This window comes from Cyprinus carpio, chromosome B3 (assembly GCF_018340385.1).
Source record: "Cyprinus carpio isolate SPL01 chromosome B3, ASM1834038v1, whole genome shotgun sequence".
NCBI classification, from domain to species: domain Eukaryota; kingdom Metazoa; phylum Chordata; class Actinopteri; order Cypriniformes; family Cyprinidae; genus Cyprinus; species Cyprinus carpio.
This window is the reverse complement of record NC_056599.1, coordinates 38039595-38063022: the sequence shown is the minus strand read 5'-3', so window position 1 is coordinate 38063022 and position 23428 is coordinate 38039595. Positions and strand designations below refer to the sequence as shown.

Genomic DNA, 23428 nt, shown 5'->3' with positions numbered 1-23428 from the left:
CAAAGTATAGGGTTCCTTAAACAAGACTGTTTAACCTTCACATTACACTTAACCTACAGGCTAGAAATATACATAACCTGGAAGTTAAGCATGCTGCACACTAAAAGCATCTGCGATTTTTGTGTTTTCTAAAAAGTGATGGAATTTTTTTTCCAGCCATTGATGAATTAAGTTATTTACACATATTTGTTGAATAACAGACAAAGTGTCAGTGAAAACTAAACAGTGATTTAGTGTACAGTTCATTAGTGTATCTCTTTATTTAACAGAAAGTGCATGCTTGCATTACAAAAATTCAAAACAAAATTACAACAAAAACAAAAAGTTAATCACAATAACATTATAACTGCTGATTTATTTGCATAGCATTCTTAATACAAATAATCAACTATTTACTTGAAGCACCATCTGATATTTTATGTAATTTCTAAAAAAAAAAAAACTCTGTTTAACAGTTTGGGAAAACCTACACTATAACCCTAGATTTGCTATATAGTAAATATAGAGAGAGCCTTAAATGCAGAGGAATGTTATTTGAATATAGAGGCAAAAGTAAATTAACCAGTATGTTGCAGATAATCAATAATCCATGTTCAAACAGCACAGAAAGCAGTCACATTACTTGGGAAATGAATACCTCATTCTAAAAGAACATCTATATCGTTATCAAAGAGACTGTGATACATATTATGAGGCTTACAACAACATTAAAACGGAGCTGAGAAAAGAATGTGTAAAGACATTCAGTTCTTATCATATATATTTACTTTTAGTTTGAACTAAACAAGTACCACCTGATGAAATTAAACACCATAAGACAAGTGTCAAAAGACATGCTCTGTGACCAAAATATTTGATGTGTCAGAAACAAGTAAAAGTGTAGTGTTATCTCTGTGGCCGGATCTCTAAAAGTCACGCTTTTCAACATTTCAGACACAACATGTACGATAAAATATTTAAACAAAAACCATAATTTCCCATATAGTTTCATGTAGTTTGTATGCAAAGCTGGTAGATAAGTAGTTTAAAGCTGTTTAACTGGAGTTTCTTGTATGGTTTCTCCCCGTTTCAAACTAAAGCAAGTTCTCAACAGCCCTTGAGGTACTGATACATGTCTCACAGATGAGATGAAGTCACATGCTTTAGTGCTATCAATGACAGACTATGGTCATGAATGTAGTATGCAGGATTAATATACATTTCTATAAAAAAAATATTCTATAAATTTTAAGGTTTCTTTTGTCAATTTTTTTTATAAGCAGTTTTCACTGCATTAAAAAAACAATTGTCTTCATCTTGGCCTGCAGGTAATTCAAAGCATTTTTTTGTATTGTTAGTGTTAACAGTGAAACCTAATATCTATCATTATTGGGTACAAAAAAAATTAAAATAAAAAAAATTAAACGATTTGCACTTTGTAACCCTGAGCTTGTCAAACCTCCAGGCTAAAACATGCAAACCTGCATGATTTCCATTTTGAAAATGATGTATATTTAGGAGCACAACCTAAAGTCAAATAAAATAATAATCCCTGAATTTTTACCTGCAATAAGGCCCTAACACTAATATTACTTCTTAGGCCTGAAAAATAGCTTCTTAGTAAGCATGGATGCAAAGCAAGGCACTTGTTTTTTGCCTAAAGCAGAGCGATCCTTGCAGTTTTCTACACTGCGAATGGAAACCTTCCTGTTAACAAGTGTCAGGATGTCAGTGAACTCCAGTGTAGATCCATAACGCCTCAGGATCTCACACAGATCCTGGATGTACCACGAGCCATTCACCGTCTCGCGATGAGAGTAATATCCTTTACAAGAAGAAGAAAACAATCTCAGTGACTGCTTAAAGTGACATAACTAAAAGTCATGGATGTAAACTGCATTTAATCCAGTATGTAAAAGTACACCGTTAACAAATCTTGGTAAAATAAAGCAAACAAACTTAAAGCACTGACCTTCAGCTACCGAATAGCACATAAGGAAATCTGCTCCTGCTGGAAGGGTCCAGAGCGCCCCCGCATCCACAACCACTTCATTGACCTTACTGTCCACCACATCCATTGGTGTCACAGCATCATCATGTTTGTCACCACGACAAGCTTATGTTCAAAGAAATGCATGCATTTGCAAGGGGTGTGAAATGTGTTTTCATATTGCATTACTGTAAATACACCGCAAAGGACATTTTGTGGAAGGAGGACAAATTACCTGCAAGATGAAGATCTTGGGTTTCCCTACAAGGCTACGGCATTCATTCCCCTTGAACAAATCAGTGATTTCTTGAATTTGGATCTGCCCATCATTGGCAAAGATGTGACCATTTTCCCCATGACTTAAAAAGACACAGACAAAACAGTCTGCATCTACATGGTTAGCAGCAGCAGCTGAAATCAAAGGAACACCCTGGATTAAACAGAACCTACACTATGCTGTTTTGACTTCTCCCTCAAGTTATAATTAACATTAATGATTAAGTTGACTCCAGCATACCAGTCAGTGCTATAGCTATCATTTTGAAACAGTGTGATGAATTTCACACTTTTTCATATTTATTCTGGTGCTGACTTCAGCTGTAAGTATATTAATATAGATATGTTTTTCAAATTGAGAGAAAAGTCCTATTTTTTGTGGTAAGAGCAGAGCTTTTTTTTTTTTTAAAATTTTTAAGATACAGTAGTCAACATCTGAAGCATCAAAAAAAGTTCAAAGTTGTCCTAAGACAAGAACACGTTTTGGTTTTAGGACGACTTTGACGAAAGGTTTGATCCGTTATATACAGGTGCTGGTCATATAATTAGAATATCATCAAAAAGTTGATTTATTTCACTAATTTCATTCAAAAAGTAAAACTTGTGTATTATATTCAGTCATTACACACAGACTGAAATTTCAAATGTTTATTTCTTTTAATTTTGATTATAACTGACAACTAAGGAAAATCCCAAATTCAGTATCTCAGAAAATTAGAATATTACTTAAGACCAATACAAAGAAAGGATTTTTAGAAATCTTGGCCAACTGAAAAGTATGAACATGAAAAGTATGAGCATGTACAGCACTCAATACTTTAGTTGGGGCTCCTTTTGCCTGAATTAATTGCAGCAATGCGGCGTGGCATGGAGTAGATCAGTCAGTGGCACTGCTCAGGTGTTATGAGAGCGCAGGTTGCTCTGATAGTGGCCTTCAGCTCTTCTGCATTGTTGGATCTGGCATATCGCATCTTCCTCTTCACAATACCCCATAGATTTTCTATGGGGTTAAGGTCAGGCGAGTTTGCTGGCCAATTAAGAACAGGGGATACCATGGTCCTTAAACCAGGTACTGGAAGCTTTGGCACTGTGTGCAGGTGCCAAGTCCTGTTGGAAAATGAATCTGCATCTCCATAAAGTTGGTCAGCAGCAGGAAGCATGAAGTGCTCTAAAACTTCCTGGTATACGGCTGCGTTGACCTTGGACCTCAGAAAACACAGTGGACCAACACCAGCAGATGACATGGCACCCCAAACCATCACTGACTGTGGAAAACTTTACACTGGACCTCAAGAAATGTGGATGGTGTGCCTCTCCTCTCTTCCTCCAGACTCTGGGACCCTGATTTCCAAAGGAAATGAAAATTTACTTTCATCAGAGAACATAACTTTGGCCCACTCAGCAGCAGTCCAGTCCTTTTTTGAAGCGAGACGCTTCTGACGCTGTCTGTTGTTCAGGAGTGGCTTGACACAAGGAATGCGACAGCTGAAACCCATGTCTTGCATATGTCTGTGCGTAGTGGTTCTTGAAGCACTGACTCCAGCTGCAGTCCACTCTTTGTGAATCTCCCCCACATTTTTGAATAGGTTTTGTTTCACAATCCTCTCCAGGGTGCGGTTATCTCTATTGCTTGTACACTTTTTTTCCTACCACATCTTTTCCTTCCCGTCACCTCTCTATTAATGTGCTTGGACACTGCTATTTTGCAATGACCTTTTGTGTCTTGCCCTCCTTGTGCAAGGTGTCAATGGACGTCTTTTGGACAACTGTCAAGTCAGCAGTCTTCTCCATGATTGTGTAGCCTACAGAACTAGACTGAAAGACCATTTAAAGGCCTTTGCAGGTGTTTGAGTTAAGTAGGTGATTAGAGTGTGGCACCAGGTCTTCAATATTGAACCTTTTCACAATATTCTAATTTTCTGAGATACTGAATTTGGGATTTTCCTTAGTTGTCAGTTATAATCATCAAAATTAAAAGAAATAAACATTTGAAATAAATCATTATTGAACCTTTGAATGAATATAATATACAAGTTTCACTTTTGAATGGAATTAGTGAAATCAACTTGATATTCTAATTATATGACCAGCACCTGTATATAAAAACAGAAAAATAATGTGTGAAAACTGTAAAATAATTATATCACACATATACAGGTATACACATACATATAGATGTACAGGTGCATCTCAAAAAAATTATAATATCTTGGAAAAGTTCTTTTTTTTTTGTTATTAAAAAAAAGCTAACTTTATTATATTCTAGATTCATTGTACACAAACTGAAATATTTCAAGAGCTTTTTTGTTTTAATTCTGACAGTTATGACTTACAGCTTAGGAAAATTTTAAAATTGAATCTGAATATTTAGGTTGGACTGTTCTGGAACAGTGTTGTAAATACAACTTAACCACTGATTTCTAGTTGTGTCCTCTTTTGGAAGACCAAACAAAGTAGCTCTGCTTTCACAACGAAACACACAGCATCTCCACAACATGGCGCCAGCGAGAATAAAAGTTACACCCTCTTTCTTTGCGTGAACATTTGGGTGGTGTTATGCAAATCTTCCCACACAGTGATGTAGAGATGTGGGGGCGTGTTAGAACGAGTCGTTTTAGGGGGGCGTGGTTGAATCTTAACTTTTATAAAGAATATCTCTTTGGATTTGAGACTTTAGTCTTTGCAACTTAACAGATCTTCTTTATGCACCAAGAGCTTGTAACACTCTAAAGCTTGTAACACTCCTATAGGGGCTATCAGACTCCGATTATGAATGACAAAATGAGAGAAAGCGGCAGCGTGCGGTGTTTTCACCGCTTACCGTGTCCTGTGTAAAAGTGGCTTTATGGGATTGATTACGTTGCTCATCTAAAGTGTGCGCGCTGGAGTGGCTGTTCAAAGTAAAGTGCAAAACATCATTTAAATCATAATATCGTATTTAGTTTTGAGAGTAGTATTAAGTTTCAAAGGAAATGACATTGTTTCTTCTTATTGTGTATGTTCATAGAGGGAGAGACGGGGCATACAGTATTGTGTGCATTGAAAACACAGATGGACAAAAACAAAGTTTACAGAGTTTCAATGACAATTACAAAGAACAGGTTTTCTCAAATCCAGCACTGGAGGATCATTGTCCTGCAGAATAAAAACTCCTGTAGTGCCTGTAGCTTTCTAGTAACTCTGAAAACCTTGATTAGCTTGTTGTTTGTAAACTATTGGCATGTTTAACAAGATTACACCTTTAATATAAATATGAATGAATACATTTTATATAACCATAAGTTGTCTATTTTTTGTTTTTGTCTTGCTTTTGGTCTACACTGGAAGTGTTCCATTAAACTCTGCTTAAACTATAATTACTAGAACTAAAATATATAAAAACTAAATAGAAATGTGTTCACAAAATAAAAAACTAAAAACTAAAACTTAAACTAACAAAACCATTAATGAAACAGAACTAAAACTAAACTGATATTATAGGAAATTTGAAAACGATATTAAAATTAAAAACTATAATATCCTTGGTCATAACCATCAGAATTTCAATAAATAAATAAATAAATAATAAGTTTATTAGGCTACTATGAACTCCTTGTGACCAAGTCTAAAACTTTTTTTAATATATATATATATATATATATATATATATATATATATATATATAATTTATTTCAGTTTATGTGCAATGAATCTAGAATATAAAAAAAGTTTGCTTTTTTACAAAAAAATTAAGAACTTTTCCATGATATACTGATTTTTTTGAGATGCACTTGTATATGTGTGATATAATTATATTTAAAAATTTAAACAATGCCAAATATGCTGTTGATAAGCTGCCGTGTTTAACTCGGAACATTTAAGTTGGGCTCGCATTTCTCAAAACAAGAGAAAATACTGAGGCACCTTCTCTGATTGTGGATAAAACTTCTTCCCGTTTGTAATCATCATAAGCCTTCACTTCAAAACCCAGATCTTGAAATCTGACAACAGATATGAAAGAAAATTGACAAATTAGTTATTGTTCTGTTTCTTTATCAACCAACACAATGACACAGTCATGTTAGTGTGGACAGACACAGATCTCAGTGACACTGGTCATGTGATACTGCTACTGTCTGGTGTATATATAACAACTTGAGCACTATAATTATGTCTTCTTGATTACTTTGCCAAATACCTTCTGACAAGATTCTGCCTGTCTGCAGCTGTGCCAGAGCGGCTGTTCAGCATGAGCTGCCAGTAAAAATGTTCATGGTTAAAGATCAGAGCCATTCCTCGCTTCTTGTGGTCCATCTTATACTCCTCATTAGGATCCAGACTGAATAGACTGACAAACGAGATATAAAACAACATAAATATGCTTGAACTCCAAACTGTACAATTTCTACATGGTTACAGTAAGGTTTTTACCTTTGATTAATGCTATCAGTTTCTGTTACGTCCTCTCTGACTGAAAGAAAAGGCAAAATTAACTCAAGCCATTAAAATTTGACTTGCAAAGCAAGAATATGAAATATGCAAATGTTCAGAGATGTATTCAGGCCACAAGGATTCAAACCACAGTGGCGTAACAGAATGAAGACCTAAAGGTCAGTGAAAATACACAAAGGTCAAGCATGTATTGTTTGTTGAGCACCTGGTCAGGCCGGTTTTCAATGGCTTTACAACTAGTTTGTCAAGCATAGCAGAGTTTACACATAGGCAAATTCAATATTTATACTTTACAGATCCGTCTCTCTTCTTCATTTTGCTACTCAGGTCATACACGAGTTATAAAACTGGATTCAGTTCTACCTGTCAGTCCCACTAAAAGCGCTGTCCTGCTCCACAGACCCCTAAGGAGAACAAAAAAAAAATACACATTCGGGACTTAAACAGCATATGAGTTATTGAGCTGGAGGACTCCAGTTGTAAAGCATATTTGACGGTATGATCGTGAATACTCGTGATTCATGTTCAAACAAACACACCCTACTTCAGGTGCTGGAATAAGGAAATGAAGCCTGCAGCGTCTCACGAACAACGTTAAGTGTGCCCAAATATTTAGTTACTTTTCTTACAGGATAACTTGACAAAACAGCTTACCGGATTCATCGCTCTTGACGTGACTTGCCATCGCTGCTTCAGCAGAGAGTCTGTGCGATCCTGAGAAGGTTTTAACAACAAACTAACAACAGCAAACACAGACCTGACTTGTCACCAAACGCTACAGTTAACGTATGAACTGGCACTGAAACATTAACCAATCACAGGCCACTACAACCTCAACCAATCACAGATCGGTAAAATGTCAACCAATCAGAGGCGGTCTGTTGCGGTCGAACCTTTGGTCGAACTGAAGCTGGTTTACAACTTGACCTCTTCCTTTCTTTCCTTCTGTTTTTCTTTCCGTCTTTCTTTGTAGCAACTACATTTCATCATAACATGATACGCGGACAAACAACTAACTTCATTCACTATTATATTATATTATATTATATTATATTATATTATATTATATTATATTATATATTATATTATATTATATTATATTATATTATATTATATGCTAATTATGTTTAATGCCTTACTATTTAGGTCTGTAGGCATTTTCTCTATGGAATAAATAAACAGGCTAATTCAATAACCTCGATTTAGCCTATTATCATTTTCTAGTTAAAATATAATTATTAAAATAGGATTATATTATTTACAACATATTAATATGATAAAAAATTAAAGGTATTTAAATTAGGATTTAAAGGGATTTATGGAGTAAAAAAAGAGAGAGAGAACTACAGTTATTGTAAGGTAATGCATTTGACAAAACTCAATACTAAAAGACAGGATCTATTGTACTGTGACCAAAGTGTCATGCATCTTTGTGGACAGATCTCTAAACGTCAATCTTTTGAACATTTAAGACACTAAGCTATTCACAAATACCATAATGCACAGTATAATTAATCTCGTAATTGCTAAACGTTGTTAATAGTGTGTATGCAATGAAAGTTAAGTATGTTTGCACTTTAAGATGATTTTCAAGTTTAACTGCCATTTAACTGGAGTTTTTTGCTGTGTCCTCCGCTTTCAAACTAAAGTAAGTTCTCAACAGCCCAGGAGCACAAATGCATGTCTCACATATGAAGAAGAGATCATACTTTAGCTGTTAATGACTAATAATGATCATGAATGTAGTGTGCAGGATGGATATACATTACTATAAAAGAAAATTTTATGAAAATTCCCATTTAAATTTATCTTTTTAGTTTCAGCACAGAGAGTTTTTCTTTCACTAATTACTGGGAATATGATGTCCTCACCTGGCCTGTAGGTAATTCAAAACATTTTTGCAGTACTACTGCCTGATACATTGCGGTAAATTAAACAGTAAACTGAATATCATCTAATGGGTTAAAAATGAAACTAAAACTGAAATAACTTGCACTTTGTAACCCTGAGCTTGTCAAACCTCCAGGCTCAAACATGCAAACTTGAATGATTTCCATTTCTGAGATTGAATATATAGGAGCTTAAAATAAACTAAATAATAATATATATAATCACTGATTTTCCACCTTCAATAGGGCCCTAGCACTACTGTTCCTTCTTGAAAAATATATATGATGTATTTTTTATATAAACAGTAAAACAGCTACAGTTATTGTAAAATAATGCATTTGAACAACAGCGGATAAAATAAGTATTGAACACATCACCATCTCTAAAGGTGCTGTTGACATGAAATTTTTTACCAGATTTCAACCCAAGTAATCCATACATACAAAGAAACAAAACAAATAAGTTCAGAAACTAAGTAATGTGTAATAAAATGGAATGACAGGGGAAAAGTATTGAACATGAAGAAAGGAAGGTGCAAAAAAGGGAAAGTCAAGACACCAGATGAAATCTATCACTAATTAGAAAGCAATCCTGCCCCTTGTCAGTAGAAATTAATGTTAGCTGGGGGGCAAGTTCAAACTCAAACCGGTGTGCACCATTTTGCTACGGTATCCTTTCCTTAGGAAGGTGTGCTTGACCTTAATGTAACATAAAAATACTAAACATATTTATATATTTTGCAATTGTATTGTGGAGTGACACTTTCAGAAACTTTTCTATACTCCTCTTATATAGCCTAATGGTAAATATTACAATAACATAGCACAACAACAGTGATCAGCAATAATGATAAGCCTTATACTCACAATAAAAATAATAAGGTCACATAGCCTACATCATAACACAGTCTCTGAGGTAAAAGTGGATTTATATACATTTCCCATTTGAGCTAATTTGCTACAACATAATTTACTGAGAAAAATGGTGATTTTCAATACTTATTTTACTCGCTGTATTTGTAAATAATATTTTACATTTTCTGACCGACTGAAAGCCAGCTATGTTCATTACATTGATTCACACACACACACACACACACACACACACACACACACACACACACACACACACACACACACACACACACACACACACACACACACACACACACACACACACAAATTTGGGTGGGAATCAATATCTATTGTGGTTACACTATTTCTCAGCCCACACTTGTAGTCCTTACTTGCAAGGCACATAGCAAAATTAAAAATTGCAACTTTATTAATGATATTAAAAGATAATTTTCAATCATTGTTTACAGTCCCTCTGCAGTACCTCCATGGCCCTCTTGGGGTTTGGAGCACAGGTTGAAAACTGGCAAAACGCAAATTAAAAGAACACTTGATTCTCCTACTGCTGACAATATTGCACAACATACTGTTTCATTTGGTCATTCTCCAATATTTGACTTATATATGCCAGAAAACTGTGTGCTGTACACACAATACTATATCTCTTTATTATCTCAAAGCAATCCTCATTAATAAAAAGACAGTGAGGCCAAACAAATATATATTTTTTTTTGTCTCTATTTACATATCAATCCCTTTCAACTGGATTTCCTTAATTAACATCTAAGCTGCCATCTTTCTCTTTGGAGCCTTATTAATTGTAGTAGTTTTACTCAGTATTCATCACAATAGCATTCATAAATGTTATCATCAGATTTGTCTACCACACTTTTATTCTCAGTAATGTTTCCATTGACACAGTCCTCTTCAGAGTCATCGGTGTCTGCACTGACATAGACCACTTCAGAGTCATCACAATCCATGATGTTCAATAAATTCTACATTTTCATAATCAGCCTCATTCTCTTAATTTGTCATGGGATGCACTTGCATATGTATCATCTGCACCTAGTAACATTGCATAGAGATGAAGGGCAAATTTATTAAAGGAAGTTGTTAATTAACAGTGTTGCTGGAAGGTAAAATGTTAAAACTTAAGACATAATCTGATGTTTTCATGAAATTCAGAGTTACCATTGCTAAAGGAGAACTTCAAGAAAGTTTCCTTGTTCCTTTGCTTTTGTCTTCTCTTCAGCAGGATGATGATTATGAGGGCAGACAATAAGAGCAGCACAGCTGACACTGCAGCACCAATGACAGGAAGCAGGGAGGCTGAAAGAGACACACGTGATTTAATTAAACTTTCATTACCAGCAGTTCAACTTGTTTTTAGACTCTTACACATCAGTACCTGTGATAGTGATGAGCAGCAGTTCGGAGGCAGGTGAACAGAAGGAGCGTGAGGAGACAATGACTTCATAAAACACAACTGTAGTTTCCCTCGTGTGTGAATAATCTGCCTCAGGAAAGAAGAAGGAAGCAGAGTGGACTGACAGCGGACTCAGTCCTGGTGATGCTTGATCCTCTGAACAGGTGAAAAGATCCTCCAGGAAACTGAGATTGAGTTGAACAGATGATGGTGAAAGCAGAACCCCTGGTGATCACTGGTCCCTGAGGCCCCTCATCAACCCATCCATCAGGAGCACTGTGGGAAATACTGGGCTGCTGCAAGTTCACTAGAAAACAAGAATAATACATTTATATGATTACAGATACTCAAAAAATAAAGCTAACTTCTTTAAATAAATAAAAATGGCTTTAAGAACTGTATCTTTTCAGGATCAAAAATACAGAATGAATTCACTTTCATGCAATTAATGCATGTAATTTATGATGACTGAACGCACTCACCCACAGTGATGAATACAGTGTTGCTCAAAGGTGACTTGATGTTGTTTTGGTAGGAGTAACGACAGCTGTAGCTGCCCTGATGTGAGACGTCTACATTAACAAGGTTGAAAGTCACACTAAATTCATGTGTATGTGAGGATACAGATGGTCCCATTTTCTGAAGAGTAATTAAAACTTATGTAATTTCCCCAAAATAATGTGTGTGAAGATGCTTAAGATTTAACATACCTGAACAAACAGCAACAGTCATGTGTTCCTAGTCCTCTGTGTGAAACATTGTGTGAGGGCTCCTTCACTTCCTGAACATTCAACGTCATCCAGCAAGATTGATCCACTGCCTTGACCAAAGGCGGCTCCAGGAGGTGCACTGATGGCTGATCCACACTGTGATGGACCCAAACCCACTGACCAACCTTATGTCTGGTACTTGGCATTAAAAATGTAAGCAATAAGAATTAAACATGTGTTTTTTGGTCATGTGGCAAGTATCTGTGTTAAACATGAGTTTACATTAGTTTTTTTTTATTATCTGGAGCAGAAACACCATGGTTTGTGTTTTTTTTATTTCCGTCACACTCTTGAGGCATTCGGCCTATCTCAACGCAGTGGACAGCTGGCCAATCAGAGCACACCTCACTTTTCAGACCAATGAGCTTTGTAAAAAACTACACATTTCAGAAAGGCGGGGCATAGAAGACAACACATGTACAGTATATGTGAAAAAATAATGTGTTTTATGAACCTTAAGCCACATAAACATTTCATTACACCTAATACACAAAATAATGTTCTTTTTATCAGCATCATATGACCCCTTTAAATTAACTGGATCTATGAGGGATTAAAAACCAACTGGATGGTTCTCCTTTAAGAGACCTATAAAACAAACCTTTATGAAAAACAACCATCTTCATAAATGTTCATAAGAAAACACTTAATGATTCTTGCTACCTCTGAACATTATTCACTCACAAATCATTAATCAATTCTGACCTTATAATGTAAAAGTGCAGGATAGGGAAAAGGCACAATTATTCCATCTAAAAGCTTCACTTGTGAAATGTATAAAAAATTATTATCAAATATAAGGGGTATGTCTTATTACTGGATCATAAAAGAACATTTAGATGTTGGTTTTATTCACAGAACTATAGCACAACAAAAGTTATTGAAATGGAACAATTGAGATTTGTGAACAAGATGGAAAAATTCAATCTATAAAAAGATTGATGGAAGAAATTGTAGACGGTCCCTAGCTGGCCTAAGCGCCAGCGCTCCGCTGCTGGAGTCTTTATGTGTTGCAACAAATCGAGGAGGATTAAAACAACAAAAAAACTGCGATGTGTGTTCAGTTCTACGTTTAATTGCTTTTCAGATAAGCCATTTTTTATACAATTATACTCATCCGATAAGAATTTATTGATTTTTTTCGCTGCTGAATATCTGTCAATATCCAACGTCAAACGTCGAACCAACTTTATATCGGTGGTTCAGCAACGCAACAACAAAATAAAACTGCTTTCCCCCCCACCCCACATAGTTTACTACCTTCTTTATATATTCTCATTACCTCATAATACACAACCATGCATGAAGATACTTCATACCCACATTTAATTAAATGAAAATGACCTAACAAACCACAAATTATTCTAAACATGTGCAGTATAAAACAACTTAACATCAATTCATTTGCTTAAACAGAAACAGCTCTCGTGATTACAAATTGCCTGATCTTAGCGCACGCTTGTTTTTAACATCAATGGATGAATGAGATGAGAGCACGCTAGTTTTCGTCTTTTTATTGCACGTACAGACGTAATCCTTACGCTACCCCACGGACTTATGGGAAGTGTAGTTCCCCGAATCATACATCACCCTGTTACATAAATAAAGAGCAGATATTGATATTTATAGATAGGTCTGACAGGTTAAATTTTAAGCTGTTGAAATGTGTTACCCCTCTTTATTTCATGCAGGTGACTAATGCTTAATAAAGTAACTCGAGATGTTTCAGCTCCTCTTCTATTTTTTTTTTTCACACAAAAGTTGTTTTGACATGTACCTACCATTAACTGGCTTAACCATTTCCAAAAAGCATTAAGAGCTATACAGTAAACTTGTTTTTATATGAGCTTTTTGTTATTGATATCAGAATCTGCACTTATCAAAATAATATGTTAATACGTAAAGGTATGATGTGGCATCAAGAGAAAGAGCAGAATTAAATTACAACATTAATATGCCTGTTTTGAGGCTTACAGGTTTCCCCCCCTGATTTTCTTGTGCAGATTTACTGTCAAAAATGCAGATTGAGAAGGAATTCCTTTGCCCAACATGCATTTTTTCGTTAATGTTCACCCCCTCCACCCCATATGTTTTTTTTTTTTATTAAAAAGTGCAGTAATGCTGAAAAACTTAGACCTTTAAAATTGTATGTAGATTAAATTAGCATTTGATTGTAAAATAGTGTTGTAAACTTGTGTGGTAAAAAAAAATTAAAGTCATGTTTAAGAGACTGAAAATTTACCATGTAAACAATTTTAGCTGAAAGCAGAAATTAGAAAAAATTAAAGTCATGTTTAAGTGTTTGTATGTTTGCAGATATGATGCCACTATAAGTTATTTATTACATAAAAGTCTTATTTACGTTATTTATTCATACACATTTTATCCTACTTTTTTCAGATTATATAAAAACATTTGAACCCCACCTCAGTCATAACTCATCTCTAACTATTCAGAACCTCAGTAAAATATAATATACATAATATACATTTTTAATTCAAATTCTTAGTAATATGCAAACATAAAAATGTAAAATAAAAATGGTTTGATTAATAAGTCATGCACTCTTAAAAAGGATGTTCTTTTTTTAATAATTTTTTTGTGTTGTTTTGTGTTAAATTTGTAAAAAAGAAAAAAGTAGAAAAAAATGCAAGGCAGTGCATCCAACACGTGTTTTTTATCAGCCAATCACATTGCTGCTTGCATCACTTCATGAGCAGTTACTTTGCTCAAGAGCAAGTTTCCTCACTTCAGTAAACTATATGTGAGTTTGCTGTGTTTTTATTGCATACAATGTTTGATCAAAAATAACACATACTTGACACAAATTGTGTAACTGTAACACAGGACACATTAGAACACATTAGTGTGTAAAAAATTTCAACAAACTTTCTGTGTTAGGACTAGGAGGAATAACACCAAATGTCTTGTCCTTATCTAGACAGGGATGTGTTAAGAAACATTACAACACTCATGTTTTTAAGTCAGATTAATTTAATTAAAGTTGAAATGACTTTTACAGCTAAGTTGATTGTAGGCTTTTTTTTTTTTTTTTTTACAGTGGATAATTGTAATAAGCTGTGTTAGTGGTGCAACAAGAGACAAACAAATGCTAACCTAAAAAAAACAGAAATTAGTAATGGTAATGGTGACTGTGACTCAAAAGACAACAAGAATAAACTTATAGGAAAAAGGAGAAATCTTTACATCACTTGAATGAGTTTGAAGAACATAGACTTAAAGAGGGGTAACATTTTGGTTAGCTATAATTTTAACCAATTATACCATATCTGATAAATATGCTTTATAAAATAGAAAGAAGAGGAGCTCACACATCACATAAGCCACGTCATTAAACATTTATAGTCAGTTATTGTGAAATTAAGAGTGGAAACATTTCTAGCTATGATATTTTTACTTGTCAGATTCAGTGACCCTAGCAAACTCATGCATTTGTAATGAGCAAACTGTGGGATCTCCAATATTACTGGGTAATTATACTGGGTAATTATAATGGGGTAATAAGTTTATAGGATATATGTATAGCTATATATATTATAACATAATATCAGATATTATGTTATAGCTTACATAATAAGTGCTAAACATCTCATAAAGAAACCACTCTTAGTAGTAGGCCAAAATATTAGCAGACAGCAGCAGCGCATTAATGTTCATTTCTTTTCTATATAAGCATTTAGATGTTCGTGACAATATCTAGTTTGTCAAATGGACAAACTTTTCTCTAGTATTAAGACATTAAACATATTTTACAGCACCGCTCAGCTCCTCTGACGCTGATCATTCCGGTTCAGCGTCTGATCTAATTTGCTGACCGGCAACCCCCGGTCACAGTTTTCGCTAGATCACCGATTTCGGCAGCTTTCAGAGAAGCGCGTGTCGAGGTTTGTTTCGCTTTAGAGCGATGACGTCATTGATGACGTCCGAAGCCTCGCTTGGGCAGACTGGTTCAGGAAGTGGTTCTCTTGCCCTGTTTAAACTCAGCCACTTTCCTAATAATAAATTAGTAATTTTAGAGTAGAGTTTGAAGGGGATGTTTTATTTTTTAGTTTTAGGGTATTTTTTAGGTTTTTTAGGGGGTATTTTTTTTATTTATTAGTTTTAGACTAATAATATTAGCCCACCTGCCTATTATGAGCAAAGACTTGATTTACACACATCTGATAGCCCCATTCCTTTCCAGCCAAAACGCTTATTGCACAGTTATGTTATATTATGTTATACAATAATTACAAAATACACATTTTATTTCATAATAAAATAGATTAGTCTATGTGAAAATGTATATATTTTTTCTTCTTCTCACTATTATTTCTAAGCCTTAACTGGCACAAAACAGTGTAATCATAGATCACATCAGGTCATCTGTAAAGTATCTGCTTGTTTTACACTCTTTGGACACCAGGTGGTATTGCGAGCAAATGAAGCCTCGAGAAATTAACCCTTTTGTGAACCACTTGGATGAAAAGCTTCTTCTCGTCATCACTAGTTCCGCGTCTTAATAAATGCATTTCTTGTCCAAAAAAGGGACAAAAACGGCAGTTTTGAGTGGGGTGGCCAAGCTTAGGCCCTGGCTCCGCCCCTGACCAGAGTGTATTGTGTACTGTAGCAGACTGTGACAGTTGCAGGGAAAGGCTATTTCCTGTGGCCAGAAGTAGCTTAGTTCTTTGACGTAGTTCTTTCTTCACACTCTTCACGATTCCTTATTTTTTAAAAGCTGTGTGAGCCCCGTTAAATCATTTTAGTCATCCTTTAGATCATTTTCAGAGCAGTCAAGATCAAATCAAGGCAACTCAAACATCCCTGAAGGATAATTAGACTGTGTCTAAGTTAAAGTTAACATAAAACATTACATAAAAGCCACTAGTTTAAGTTCAGTTTTAGAACGAACAAATGGTGGAAAACTAAAACCTGGAAGATGAAACTAAACCTGAGAGATGACCGATAAACATACTTATTCAGTAGTGTAATAAAGATATGGCACCACCACCAACTTACACAGTTCATAAACATTTATAATACTGTATTAAGCATGAAATATTATTGTAGTATTAATATTGTTACATAAAATATACAAATATCTCATCATTAAATTTGTTTATCATAGCAAATCTTTAAACATCATCTGTAATTAAAAAAGGAACAAAGATTGTAAATTGAATTTACTTAATATCAAAGTGAAAAGAGAAGGTCTTGGCATTGTGATCCTTGCATTGTTTCAAAATGCACTTAAGATGTATAGATCTGATCCTTTCAACACATACAAAATCAAAACTGCAAAACACACTCATTCACTTTCCCTCATAACTATTTTTTAAAAATGCATTTAGTCAATAAAATGAAACATTCCTTTTTTTACCCAACCTCTTTCCAAAATGCATTTTACACCAGTTTCGCCAAGAATTGCATTCCAGAGAGACATTCACAATGAGATTACCGACTTCTTTAACTCACGCATCACTCACTATGTCTTATAAGGTTATAAATTATCCAAGATACTAATTGATTACTAATTTTAAAACAAACATCTATACAAAAGCAAAATTACCATGATGGCAAAACATTAGGAGATATTTGGCTCAAAAGAATTCTGATGGTGCTTTTTTTGTGAGAAATAAAACTTTCACTCTGCACCAGGTAAGTGCACAGACATTTTGAGGGGCAGGGGGTCAAGTGGAAAAAAGGGCACTTCTCATATTTATTAAAAAAATAATAATAATTCTAAACAAAATGTTAAATATTTTATATATAATATTATTGACAAGATATTGATAAGATATTGATATATAAGATATTGACAAAAATATATATCTCAATATTTTCAGGGATAACGATAATTAGACCATATTTTCTGAGTGTGTTATTGTGCTGATATCTTAAGGATTATCGTGGACACCTGACTCCTAAAGCTTTTGATATTCTGCATATTCTGCGTGATGATCAGTTCACAGCAGTGATATAAGTGCATCTTTTCCAATAAGTTTAAATTGATTTTTACCCTCTATGGGCATTTTTACCTATATAAAGCCATTTTTTTCTAAAAGTGTGCATAATCTTTTCAGTCAAATTCTTAAATTGAATCAGTTATTTAGAATAATAAGTCATTTGGGCTGTTACCAAGCAAATTTAATCTGTGTTTAGTAAATTGGTGTTTGCAATGCAGAGGAAACCAAGAAGTTGCATTAGAAGTGGGATTTAGATGCATTTAAACACTGTTTAATGCAGGACATGAATGCATTTAACCTGCAGTTTCAAATGCATTAATACTGTTTTGATATTTTAAACATAAAACGTTGAATACTGATATTTGATATATATATATATAATAAAAAATGAAAACATACTTTAAATGTGAAATTAAAACTGCCAGTTCGTGGCAGCAAATCACTGTTAAGAAGTGAGTCATTGCGACCTAACCGAATCATTTAAACGGTTGATTCATTCAGGAAAGAAACACCGTCATGTTGCTCAGAGACGCAAATTGGAATTTTATTTGTTGGAGAAATAGAGCAAAACAGTCAATATTGTGTCTACATATATTATTATTATTATTGTTTTTGTTTTATTAATTCAGGAAAGAAAAAAGGGCACTTTCTCTCAAGGAAGAAATAGGTCAGGTGCTCAAGCCCCCTTTGATGTCTATGTGTGCACCTGTCTCTGCACAGTTATTATGAGAATCTGTCTATCAGTTTCACTAAACTAAGATTGTGTCCTTTTACAAGGTAATTTACACCACAAGTTATTGTTTGAATATGTGAATAAAACAAGTTGTATTTATTTATTTTAATTTACTGCTGAGCTGTGGATGAACATTCATACTACCCTTGCCCATTAAACAGTCTGTATGAAGAAAGCACCTTTTATGATATATATGATTAAGGTCTAAAATTGCCGAGTGCTAAATATCAGTAAAATGTGGCTTTTTAAAAGAGCATCTGACCCTCACTGTTGTCATGTGGGAGTCAGAAATGGTATGTTTGACCTCAAACCCCTGATGGTGTGCTGTATTTCCTCAATGACAGCAAATACGGTAAGCCAATGCTTCAAGTCAAATGTTAGAGTTAATGTTTAATTTGCCTCTATAAAAGAAAGAGAGATGAAATGACTAAATATGCAAAATATCAAATGATTTCTGCAAAGAAGTGAAACAAACTGTTTACATGTGATAGGAATAATAAAAGGGAATTAAGAAACCACATCAGATAAGCAGTACTTTAAAATGGAGTTAAAGAGTAGCATTCAGTTGGACAGTGTTAAACATATTTAACACATTTGGAGAATAGCTCTGTTCTCAGAATGTGTTAATACACTGATTAATCTGTGAAGCAGATTTGAGGAAGTGCCCTTTTGGACACAGAGTGCAGAGACTGTAAAAAGTTTCACATTTTCTTAGTCCAGATATATAAAAAACTAGATTTACAGTGTATTTGCAGTTGTGATTTTATAATGTGATAGTTATATTCAGAGAAAAAAAAAAACTTGTGCAGAGTACAAACATATATTAAAATGTTGTTTAAACATTTTAATTTAAATTAAATTATTTAGGTAACCAGTGGGCACTCAATAAAAGGCAGACATCACACAGTAACAGTAACTCATTAGCGGGTGTCTAACAATAACAACAGCGAGAGAGGAAGACACACAGCAGAGGGGCTTGTGGGTAGTTGTGTCACATTGTGAACGGATACAGCTATTGCTTTCTCTCTTCGAGGTTCCTTATTGCTTGCTTCTTTATAGAACACACCTTTTAAAGCTGTCAAAAACACTTCATCACTACTAATAAATGTTTATACTTGTTGCTAAAGCTGCTAACAACTGCTAATTTGCTAGTGCCACTACTACTTTCAGCGAAGTAGACAAACTGATACTTTGCTACAGGAAAAGATAATCCACACTCACATTACAGAGATTTCTAGAGAAATCCCAAGTATTTTATTTAATATTAGTGCTTAATAATGACCAAAGAGTCTTTGTTCTTAGTTTGGACCTGGTTTGCTCCTTGTCTGGAAATTCTGGCTCCGTTTTTGTGTGGCACTTTTGTGTGTTAATGGACTGTTTTCTGGGATTTAGTGCTGTTATCCATTCAGAAGGTCCTAAGTCCTTTATTCTGTGAACAATTTAAAATCTGTAATATTTTCCATCAAATAGCTTTCAGAAATCTTCATAGTTATTGTCCAGTGTACTTCCGTGTTCGGTAATATTGACATTGACATAGTCTTGTTCAGAATCATCTGTTTCCGCATTGACGTAGTCTGGTTCAGAGTCCTCCTGATCTATATTAACATAATCCTGATCAGAGTCAGAGTTTACATCTTTATGATCACTATCATCCATATCAACAACCTCATAGTCATCCTCAGCGTTCTCTTCATTCTGGTTATTATGGAGCACATCTTGCATATTAACTGCATCTTGGGATACAAAGTATATTGAAAAAACAGTTTTAATATTGTAGATTTTGAAGTAAAAGTTTTGGTATTTATTGAAATAATTCTCACCTTTTGAATGGGAGATTTGGATTCTTCTTTTGTTTTTGTCTCTTCCTCACCAGGTAAATGATTAGCAGTGCAGACAATATGATCAGTACAACTGCTACCACAGCAACAATGATAATAATTGAAGAAGCTGAAGGAGAGATTTGAATGCATTAACAAGAGTACACCATAACTTCAGAATGGCCGAATGATTCCATATATTTCAACTAATTGTTTTAATTGATTATTCAGCTCGCTTATTAATCAAGGTGCAGTCACATTTATTGTTGCTATGCAAAATTTATCAGAATCTGTGCTGTCAGGATTTTTGCACGAAGGAATAATTCCCTATGTACAATATAGGTTTGCTCATAGAAATGCAATTTCGCTGACTTTACCAGCAAAAAGCTGTTTCGTTTAAAATTGATTTCTGTGTTAGCTGAGCTTCATTAATCACTATTACTGACAATGAACAATCGAGATTTGCCCAGAAAAAATTTCACTGAAATTTCACAAATATGACTGTACATTACTATTAAAGACAGTCACTTGTTGTCACTTACTGGCATACTGTAACCTGCTAAAAGAATCACAGAAAACCCCCCACAACTAATACACAGACTAACAAACCCAGTGCTGTTAAACTACACTGTAAAAATGGTCATAATTTTAACAGTAAAATACTGTAAAATGCTACAGAAAAAATGGTTAATAGTAATTTTCTGTACTATATATGCTGAATAAATGTGATAACATTTTATTCAATTTTACAGTAAAAACTGTTCAAATTACAGCTTTGGAAGTGAAGTACAACAAGTCATTGTTCTTCCTGCATGACACTTCACAAATGATGTTTCTTCTTAGTTTTTTCTTATCAGTTGTGTACATTAGGGTTATATTTTACATCTACAGTTTTTTTTTTTTTTTACGGTGAATTTGAGTCTGTAAAACCTAAAATGTTGCTACCATATTTTTTATGGTAAAGTTCTTCCAACCACATCTGCTGTTTTTTTTTTTAATGTAAATGTCACAGATTTTTTAAAAATATTTTTGTCACAGATTACAGTATACACCAGCACTCTTGAAAATCCACATTTTAATTTAGGGAAAAACTAAATCATCATACCTGAACATATGACTCCAGCAACATTACTCTGAGGACAATTATTTTCATTCCATTGATGAGAGCACTGTGTGATGGATGACTCGTTTCCCTTACAGGTGACCTTACTCAGGGAGACAGGATTAGTCCCTACCCCAAAAAGAGCCTGGCCATCTGCAATAACAGCTCTTCCACATTGCAACTCTCTACACACCACAGCAGCAGCATCAATGTCCCAGGATTCACCACACACTGTCCTCCATGTGCCATTTAGGATCTCAACTCTTCCCGAGCAAGCATCTAAACCATTGGCCAGATGGATTTCTCCTGTTAAACAGAGAAAATTAAGCAAATATTCAACTCACATATTCTCAAATAAAACAATCTGCTGTCTGCTTTTAAGGGATAGTTAACCTTAATATGAACATTCTATTACACTGTAACATTTACACACCTTCATTTCAATGCAAACCTGTACAACTTATTTTCTTCTGTGAAACAAAAAATCTCCTGCCTGTTCTGTTAATAATTTAGAATTGAAAGAACAGTTTGTTCCATTTGAATAAATAGTTGATTCACAAAAGAGTTTTCCCAAGTTTGTTTGCCCATATAATCTTTACACTATTAAGGTTAAATGTATTTGCTGTCCACAGTGGAGGGGCTCAAGGAAGCAGCCTCGACTCGAGCTAAGATATAACCCCGGTGGGACTAATACTTGGGAGATGAGTATGGGTAAAGTTTGGGAGGTTAAGGGATGCCAAAACAACTGCTGTAGCAAAGTGTGCAGCTGCTTACATCCCCGGAAGTTTTTTGAAATATGGGTTCTCACCTCCTGAAATGACGCTTAGGAACTTCTCTTGAATGATTTACTCAGGAATCTGACTGATGCAGTTCTCAAGTTCAGACTCAGTAATCATAGCAGTTAAAAGCTTATTCAGTTTATAATTAAGTAAATTTCCGTTTGATCCTCACACAAAGGTACTACATGGTTTTAGAAGAACTGGAATACATGTATGGACAGCTTATGTACTTGAAAGCTTAAATAGTCAACTTTCATTGTAACTGCATGGAAAAAATGACCAGCACAGTCTTCAGCATTTCTCCTTTTTCACATTTCCCTTTTCTCTTTCTCTTTTTGTATTTCAAAAAATAAAAAAAATAAAAAATAAAAAATTAATTCAGATTTGCTAAAATTTGAGTTAACTATCCCTTTACCAATAATATAGAGATGTTTATCAAAACTTTTGCGACGTTGAGAGGATCACTCACCAGTAACCAGGTAATCGTTCAAAACCATGACTGTCAAAGACAAAACATAAGGGAGATCTTTCATTAGAAAACAATTTATCACAAAGATTTTATGTAGATGATTAAAGTTTTTGCTGTCTTACATTTTTTAATAACATAAATATGACAAATTTATTTGCAATAAAAAACGCTTTTTATGCAGGACAACAACAAACCATATCCCCAACCCCCAACCCCCCCACCCCACCCCCGGTCCCATAGTTCACGTCTTTGTAAAAAGCCCAAGTAGGAACCTTCTAATTTATATTAATGATTCTTTAATCATTTAATGAATATAATTTAATATAATAATAAATTAAATGGTATTAATTAAAAAAATGTTTACCAAGTGTAAAACCAAGCAGTAGCCTCAGCATTTCTGTTCTTTCATTGATCGTTGTGCGTGATGTCTATCTCTGTAGCTCTTCACATGTTCTCTGAGTCAGAGAGACACTATCTTGGTGTGAACAGAACTATGACAGTTCCACATTTCACTGATCCCTCCCCCATCTCACTAAACACTTCAGCTTCTCAGAGAGTGAACTAGGAGAAATGACTCAATATTTATGTTCATGTAGAAACTAACCAACCACTGAGATCTGTAAAATACAACCTACCCTCTATACTAAATATTCTCTGTACTAAATATTAAGCAATTGTTTTTCAGCATTCTGCCCACTTCTGTGCACTGTAACATGCTAATCAGTTTGGACAAGACTTTACATATTTATTGTCAGCTTATTTTGTTTATTAAGGAAACAAGTAGCTTTTTTAAATAAGACTGCTTGAAATCTCTTTGAGGGCTTATGCTTTAAATTTGCTGCTGCTGCACATCCTCACACTGTTCACACATTTTAAGGTTTCTGAAACTTGTGGTTAAATGTGTGTATTTAAAGACAGACCACACCGGCCAGTACAGACTATT

At 34.5% G+C, this 23428-nt stretch overlaps 2 protein-coding genes across 4 annotated transcripts; both read right to left on the bottom strand.

Annotated features, from left to right (window-relative positions):
• Positions 1–280: 280 nt before the first annotated feature.
• On the bottom strand, positions 281–7073 carry LOC122136604 (caspase-6-like). 2 transcript variants are annotated; one of them, XM_042720959.1, is made up of 7 exons: positions 7040–7073; positions 6656–6695; positions 6423–6572; positions 6149–6225; positions 2205–2380; positions 1952–2096; positions 281–1804 (listed from the first exon to the last, which is right to left on the bottom strand). In XM_042720959.1, exons 3-7 carry the CDS (start codon positions 6536–6538, stop codon positions 1569–1571), a joined length of 750 nt encoding a protein of 249 aa, XP_042576893.1. In that variant the 5' UTR covers positions 6539–6572; positions 6656–6695; positions 7040–7073; the 3' UTR covers positions 281–1568. The 2 variants fall into 2 exon arrangements, with proteins under 2 accessions (XP_042576893.1, XP_042576892.1); XM_042720958.1 differs by lacking the exons at positions 6656–6695; positions 7040–7073 and having other exon boundaries at positions 6423–6598.
• An 11622-nt stretch (positions 7074–18695) lies between these two features.
• LOC109047318 (scavenger receptor cysteine-rich type 1 protein M130-like) lies at positions 18696–23088 on the bottom strand. Of its 2 annotated transcripts, XM_042720956.1 has the most exons (5): positions 22850–23065; positions 22486–22515; positions 21241–21543; positions 20139–20265; positions 18696–20051 (listed from the first exon to the last, which is right to left on the bottom strand). In XM_042720956.1, exons 1-5 carry the CDS (start codon positions 22878–22880, stop codon positions 20042–20044), a joined length of 501 nt encoding a protein of 166 aa, XP_042576890.1. In that variant the 5' UTR covers positions 22881–23065; the 3' UTR covers positions 18696–20041. The 2 variants fall into 2 exon arrangements, with proteins under 2 accessions (XP_042576890.1, XP_042576891.1); XM_042720957.1 differs by lacking the exon at positions 22486–22515 and having other exon boundaries at positions 22850–23088.
• Between the last annotated feature and the right edge of the window lie 340 nt (positions 23089–23428).

Bases quoted from the DNA above. Each gene is read 5' to 3' on its own strand.
- LOC109047318 (XM_042720956.1), bottom strand. From the start codon at position 22,880: ATGCTGAGGCTACTGCTTGGTTTTACACTTG. The intron at 22,516-22,849 runs GTAAACATTTTT...TGTCTTTGACAG, and splicing joins ACTGCTTGGTTTTACACTTG to TCATGGTTTTGAACGATTAC. The intron at 20,266-21,240 runs GTATGATGATTT...TCTCTCCTTCAG, and splicing joins TGCTGGAGTCATATGTTCAG to CTTCTTCAATTATTATCATT.
- LOC122136604 (XM_042720958.1), bottom strand. From the start codon at position 6,598: ATGTTGTTTTATATCTCGTTTGTCAGTCTATTCAGTCTGGATCCTAAT. The intron at 2,381-6,148 runs GTGCCTCAGTAT...CTTTGATTTCAG, and splicing joins TTTATCCACAATCAGAGAAG to CTGCTGCTGCTAACCATGTA. The intron at 1,805-1,951 runs GTCAGTGCTTTA...CTTCTTGTAAAG, and splicing joins GTGCTATTCGGTAGCTGAAG to GATATTACTCTCATCGCGAG.